The 7685-nt window shown below is 38.9% G+C and overlaps 1 protein-coding gene across 4 annotated transcripts in view; it reads right to left on the bottom strand.

Moving 5' to 3' along the window:
* Positions 1-2627: 2627 nt before the first annotated feature.
* Positions 2628-7685, bottom strand: part of LOC122883326 (glutamate receptor-interacting protein 2-like) — a 33653-nt gene continuing 28595 nt past the window's right edge. For all 4 annotated transcript variants that reach the window (XM_044211827.1, XM_044211828.1, XM_044211829.1 and 1 more), the window contains exons 23-24: positions 5245-5391; positions 2628-4533 (exon numbers count right to left, since the gene is read on the bottom strand). In XM_044211827.1, the coding sequence (XP_044067762.1) occupies positions 4336-4533; positions 5245-5391 (345 nt within the window). In that variant the 3' untranslated portion in view covers positions 2628-4335. The remainder of the gene's footprint in view (positions 4534-5244; positions 5392-7685) is intronic.

The raw sequence follows: 7685 nt of genomic DNA, 5'->3' as shown, positions 1-7685 counted from the left end.
AAAGGCCGTAACATTTTATTCACATCACTCACCACACCATTCAGTGAGCCCCGGTGCACGAAAGCATCTGCATTTGATCTGTTTCTCCACTCTTTTATTCAGGGTTTTCCTTTCATTTGTCCCTCCTCTGTAGATTACAAATAAACCTTTTTTTCTTTGGAGGTTTTTGTGTTAATAATTCCTTTATTCTCTAAATATTAATGTCTCTGAAGCACTTATACTGCATCATTCCTGCAAAGTGGAGAAATGTCCATCTTTACATCTGATGCTAATATATTTATTACCATTAACATGTGTCAGTATTTAATTTCTGAGGCTGAAAAAATTATGAAGTGACAGGATTGACATGTAAGAAACTTTATAATACAGCCCATAATTGACAGTGGAATTTTGTTGTATGAATCAGGTACCAATAAAATCCTTACCGGTTCCTACTGGTACTTAAATGTAGGTACAGCGGAAGAAAACAAGACTATGGGGAACAAGGCAGTAACAATTGGACATTTTAGAGGAAACACCTACATTGTAGTAAATCCAAACAGCATAAGCTTGTTGGTTAAATCACCTATGGAGTGGGTTAGATTTAACCTGTTAAGTCCCCTATAAGTATGTTGATGTAAACCAAAAAATGACAGACAAGTCCTTCATTATTATAAGATCTGTACCCCTTTTCTATGAGTTTCCTACCCCAAAACTACACTGCAGTACCCAAACACTGGTGAGTAACCATATATTTTATGTTCTTCAATAATCCCTCCATCTGAGTTTTGACAGATTTTCCGAAAGCTCCTTTTGTTACCTTTCTGTACCCCTATAGTTTTGGTAGCATATCATAACCATGAAATATGTTATACCATTATTACTTTATCGGTTCTGCAGACAGTCAGTGTTGTTAATACCATTTTCCCCAAATTTCACTTTTGTTTCCCAATACTGTATCCAGTATTTACAAAAATGCCCCAGTACTCCCTTCTTCCCTATATTTATCTTCCAAAAGAGTTGTTTGCTAAAAGGAGGTCTAACATCGCATGGATGATTTACAGACTGAATTTCAGCACAATATCATATCACATTATCTGTCTTCATAGACGTACAGGCCCTGCAGGAATGACACCAAGCTGGATATCATTGCAGTTCTTAACTTTCAAGATGACTCAACTACGAGCGCTGGGTAGTGTGTGCACAGCCTCTAGTCTCTGGTTTAGAAAAAGTTGTTGTATATGACTTTACCCACTAATCAAACACTACCAAGTATTGTTTCCATTAGACTCAGACTGCGAGCAGTAAATTTGATCACCACTTCCAACCTTCATCAATACTGTCTATTTTGAGTAAGTGCATTTTGATTTCACCCCTGAAATATCTATCTATATGTATTTGAAGGTCCTTTGAGCCAATAATACCGACGCCACCGTGACTTCCACCTCTCCCACTCCCTGTGACAGCTCATTGACGCTTGTCCTAAATTTTTCAGGGAGTCCGTCCCACCATCAATCTAATGCCCCCCAGCAGGTGGGAACTGCTATGACATCTCACCCACAAAGATGGCACTGGCTTATTTGGGCATGTCTCTGGTGTCCCACTGTCCGTCCTAAGCCCTTGAGGCACTGAACCCCCAAAGACTTTAATCCATGGATGATCAACATGTTTACCTGAGTGCAGGAGGATGCAAAGCGTCCAAATGATTCATGGAATTGGGATAGCACTTTGTAAAATCACATTACCTATGCTTGCAGGTGCATTTCTGTGAAGAGTCAAGTGAGAGGCTCATATTTGACATGTAGCTTAACTTTCTGACCATAAAATAATTCATTTTTTCCAATCAAAGTTGGTGAAAACAAATATTCATGCCTTCATATAACAAATAAGACTTCCTAGCATTTTTTTTTAAGGATTTTGGATTTAAACACCTGTACAGTGTAGTGAAGTACAAAGAAATGCAGCGTTTTAATGTTATGAATTGTGTTCACACAGTGACAAAATAAAGTATACTCAAAGCAGATAAAATGCATAGTCGATTTTTGAGTCTGCTATTGATGGACAGTTTGCTCCCACAATGCAATGCACAAAAGAAATGGAGGAGCTGCTCACCGCTGGAAAAATTAAACCAAATTGTGGCTGGTGGTGAAACAGATTTTTAAAAAAAAAAATCTTGGAACACACAAAAAAAAAGAAAAGTAGTGAATCCTAGGAAACAACTTTGATGTCTCTGTGAAGTTGAATTGGCAGTGACAGCCAACATCACACATATTGTATCATTTCCTGTTAGTATAAAATGGCAAAGTATGCTCTTGTTGTGTTTTAACTGCTAAAACAGTGTTTACAGTTTTTATGCAGTACTGTCAAGGGCCTAGGTTTGGACTCCATATTGGTAGGGACAACAGCCACATTACAATTTATCAAGAGTGAAACATACATGTCTCAACTAGCTTTCATGGCACTCCATCAAATAGTTGTTGAGATATTTCAGTCTGGATTAGATTGGTCAACTGACCAACCACCATAAAATCTCCAACCAAAACTTTGCGTTACACCTCAGTGGTGACAGACTTTTGGGTCAGTGTGCGTAATCTACTTGGGGAGAGCCAATGACAAAAACACTGTTCAGAAACCAGAGCCAAATCAACTATGGTTTCATAACTTTATTCTCATAAAAAGAAATACATTTCTTAGTTAATAAATTAAATAACAAAAATAAAATGATATCCAATAAATCTTTCAAGTTCCTTTGAACTGATTCCTGACATATTCAGGGAGGATGTGGAAATTAACCAAAAAATGCGCAGCCACATTCAGTATCACAGCTTACATGAAGATACTATACTGTATGTGCATGTACTGTAAATAAAAATAAAGCACTGCACACCATGATACATTATACAGTAAAATAAACAGGTACAATTCAGTAAATTAATATAAAACCTTAAAAATAGGACTCTGTATACAAGATGACATTTAATATAAGACATGAGTCTGAAATCAGATTGAAAAAAAATGTACCGTCCCAAGGATTCATCAGTCTCAAAGGCTGCTCTAAACAGGACAGTGCAACTATCTCACAACATCTTCACATCAGCCAATACATAAAATGAAACATGTTTCTTATTTCCAGGGAGGTAACTGGATCAGCAGGCCAGATTTGTTACAGAAAAGCTTTATAAAAACACAATGTCATGATGTAAAAAAAATGGAGCAACCCTACAAACCCTACGCAAGATTAACATGCTTATAGACACTGGTTGGAAAAACAGCTACTGCAGAGAGGAAAACAACTGATCATCAAGTCAGATGTGGAGTGAAAAGAAAATCATTCGTCACTGAAAACTGAAGGCATTTCATCCTCCGTTTTGGGAAAGGATGCGATTCACTTAAAAGACTCATTAGTGATGGACCACAAACCAACTCATAAGTAATTCTGGTGTCACATACAGAGACTCACAGTGAAAGTGTAATGTGAAAGTGAGATTTAAACAGATCATAACAGAGAGATGTGCCTTATGTGCAAATGCAGTGTTTGAAAGAAACAGAATGTGAAACTGAAAACATCATCTTTGTAAACATGCGAGTCATCAAGACAGGAACAAAAAAAACATTATATCTTAACACTGGAGTCTCTCTGGAGCCATTCAGAACTGTATCTGTTAAGGGACATACAGCGAAGGGTTAGAGTGTCTTCACAAGCATTCCTGGTTTTAAGATAAAAGGGGCTTTAAAATATAGTTAATGATATTCTGCAAGTAGCAGAGAGAGCATTCTGTTTATTTGGAGGCACTGTCCCTTCTGTAGGGCAGGCAGTCTGGAGGAGAGATTGAAACAAGGGCAGTGAGCCAAGTTGTGGCTGAATTAACTCAAATAAAGCACAATGTGCCTTAAACCTTGAGTCCATTAACACCCTGTGTATCAGTGTGTGTGCATATATAAAACTTTGCAAGTGCGTCTTTTGTGTGAGACTGTACAAGTGTGTGTGCAGCATTTGACTCTCTCCAGAGCTGAGGCGTGTGTGTTGACATCCTGGCTCAGTCAGAAGCTATGACTCCTCTGTTATATAACCCTGCATGTGGCTTTGCCTCTGGAGAGGAAGGGGGGGGTTGCTGCTGCCCTGAAGCCAGAGCCTCCTCTGAAATGCATCATGTGAACATGGTGACTAAAACCAGCAATAGTGAACACATGCACTTTTAACTTTGTGAGCGAGAGAAGCTTTCAGGCGGTGAGAGTGGCTGTTTCGGTTTGCGCATGTCAGAGGATGCTCTGCGTGCTGAACCTGACTGTGTGTGTGTGTGAGTGAGAGAGGTCCCAGCACTACAGTGTTTCAAAAGCTAGTGTCTATCTTTGTGGTCACAGGGCGATGCTGTTGGTCCTGCGCTCGGGAAAGCACAAGAGTGAGTTTGAGGGGTCGTCACAGTCGTCGGGCAGCACAGTGTCTGCTGCTGCCACTGGATTCCTGCTAATGACCAAGTCCAGGCTGTCTCCTGCCTCTATAATTAGGGGCACAGTTAGACAACAGTCCAAGTCCCTGGTCCTGACACGGTTCACCTGGAGGATTAGAATCAATGAAATCATTCACCATTCAACTACATGCACATTTCTTTAAAAAGGAATAGTTTGACGTTTTGAGAAATTTGCTTATTGCTGAGTTTCATTATATACTTAAGCTGGAAAAACAGCATATCAGTGAAAAACATGATCAGCTGTGGGGCAGACTCAAGTTTAGAAACTGCAATAAAAATAGCATAAAGACAAACATATATAAATGTCTGAGCGATAAACATATTTTTTTAAAGTGAATACTTTAGAATACAGAATGCAACATTTGGCAGAAAACAGCAACAACCCCCCCCAAATTTAAATGTATACAGAGACAGGTCACACAGAATTTGAAGGGCTTGAAGATAAGAGACTGGTTGTTGAAACGTTCTGTTAGTGATTAGTTACAGATTTGGTAATATTTGTATAAATGTTTAAATTATTAAAAAGGAGGGAGTGTTTCTAATGTAATATGGGATTTTATTCAACATTTTAGTATATGTACAAAAAAAGGATTCTAAATATAATCTTGGTTTGAGATCAAGTCTTACAGAGTTAAGTATAATGACTGTTTCCCCTAGCTTCCAGTCTTTATACTAAACAACTGCAGGCCATAGCTTCATATTTAGTCTACAGACATGACAGTGATATTGATCTTCTCATCTAACTCAACAGAAAGCGAACTTCCCAAAATACGCAACGTGTGTTGACAAACAGTACCTGAAGAATTCGGTCGAAAGGTTTTAGCCCTGCCTGGTCAGCAGGGCCATCCGGGCGGATCATGTTGACATAAACCCCTTTCTCCAGGAGCCCGTCGGATACACTGAAACCAAAGTCATGGCTCTCAAGGTCCTTCCTCATAGTCACCTACAAACACAAGTGACCTTAAAGTTACACAAAGAATAGAGCACAGCATGTATTCATAAATATCTAGAGGCTTACATGTATGAGCTTTGACACTATATAAAAATGTAGTCCAGCAATTTAGTATTGCACTTTCATAAAGTTGGAGGACTTGTGAGAGACATATTTTAAAAAAGGATGGACAAAAATCAATATAGAAGAGGGCTAAAAATGCCATAGTCCATAGCATGAGTAAAAGTCCAAAAACATTAGATCGTGCTGGATCCTTGAAATAATGCAACTCAGTAGCGTCTTTGATTAGATCCCTCTGCCTCCTAAATGCCTGCAACTTCCAAACTGCACATCTTCAGTTTCTAAACAGGCTTTACGTTAAAAAATTTAAAGTCTCCAAGACCAAGCGGAGATAATTTTGTCAGACTTGACAAAGCTCCCTCCAGAGTCTCAGACGACAGTATGCAACTATTTTCACAGGCTGAGTAGTACTCTCTATGCCAGGTAAACTGATTTTGATGTGATGTTTCCATTTAACAGCCAGTTCAGGCATTTAAAATGAAAAAGAATACAGAGTGCTAGATGAGAAGATGGATACCACTCTCATATCTGTCCATTCAATATGAAACTGGAGCCAGCAGACAGCTAGCTTGGCACCTTTTTTTTTTTTGGTATATATAAAAAAAAATAAATAAAAAAGGTGTACCAGGTATTTTCTACTATCCCTCAAACTCTTACATACAATTATAACTGTTGCACAGTTATTGTATGTCACAGCGCAGTGCAGGTGTCTTTCACTGTGTCCAGCATCCACCCTCTGTATATACTAAACACTTAAAGTTTTCACAGACACATGCCTCGGTGTCATGTTTCTCTTTGGATTTAGACCTACACTATAACAAGGTCAACAGGTTTAACCATAACAAGAAACAGCTTTAAAAAAGGTGGGACTTGAGATAACTTTCCATGATGTCAGGTAAGATGTGTCAACTCAAAACATTTTAAAATTTCCACACTGCAGGATTGTTACGCGCTCTGTTATTGCTGCCCCAGTTTCAGCCCAGTCAGTCACTCAGTCAAAGCACAGCACAGTGAGATGACTCCAAACAAGACGTTTCAGGAAGTAATCAGGCACAGGCTGGGGTCACAGAATGTGCAGCAGCTAAGGTAATGTATAATGAGTGTTGTGTGTTTTTGTCGTACACACACTGTAAGTCCTGACTGGCCAGATATCCACTGGGTCCAGTTACACTGTATCGGCACACACAGTGAGTCAAGTTAAGGAGACACGCAGGTATAAACTTCATAATGGGCAGATTCCCTCAGTGATCAGTGAGACACTGATCAGTAAGCTGCAGTCACAACTTGATGAACATGGTACAATCAATTATCATATTTTTGCCTAAATGTTTTAGTAACGCTTTAAGATTACAGCCTGCATATTACAGTGGAATTACAGTACACATGGGGTATCAATAAAATACTTATTGGGCTAGGCAATAAGGGAGTAATAACTTTGTGTTTAAGAGGGAAGTATTTTTTTTAAATTACTGAGCAATATATTACAGGGTACAGTAATATTCTTAAGGGAAAGTGAGCAAAATGGGGTAAAATATAAACTTACTTTGGTAAATTGTAAGGTAAAATGTTTAATATGTAGTATTTTACAGTTTAATAGTTTTGATATGGGAAGAGGGGTGCATCTTTACAGCTGCATCTATAAAATAGTTTGTCTTTAAAATGATGATAAAATACTGGGGAACAGTAATGTAGTTTTAGGATCCAGTGTAGGAACTTTTATGACACAGCTATTGTAAAAGGACATGTAGGTTAAGCCTGTTGGGGCCCATGTCTGTACCGTAAAATCCTGGGTAAATTAAGTAAGTACTTACTACTTATGTTAAAAGGTGGGGTATGCGATTCTGGAGAAATCCAATACCATGATATAGAGCGAACGACAACATGGCAAGTAATGTAACTAACATTAGCTAGGTTGGGGGTTAGCTTAGCTTAGGTAGGTTGTGGGTTAGCAAACTGTCCCTACAGTAGCTGCTGCGAAGCTAATAGCCAGAGAGAAGGAGACGGTTTCCCAGAGCCAGCAAGGCAGCTCCAGACAGCGATACTCACAACTCTCCTGCTGCTATAGCAAATATCACAACAGCAGCATATCTTGGCAAACTAAAAAGTAAGCTGAATGTCCGTGGGCAAGTCATTTAATGTTACCTGACACACAAACCATGGCTGGAATGGGTGGAATAGTGTTCCTTTGTACCCACCGGTGGGTACCAAGTAAGTATTTCATTGGT

Source organism: Siniperca chuatsi, linkage group LG10, assembly GCF_020085105.1.
Source record: "Siniperca chuatsi isolate FFG_IHB_CAS linkage group LG10, ASM2008510v1, whole genome shotgun sequence".
In the NCBI taxonomy this organism is placed as follows: domain Eukaryota; kingdom Metazoa; phylum Chordata; class Actinopteri; order Centrarchiformes; family Sinipercidae; genus Siniperca; species Siniperca chuatsi.
This window is presented reverse-complemented; position numbering and strand designations above follow the sequence as displayed.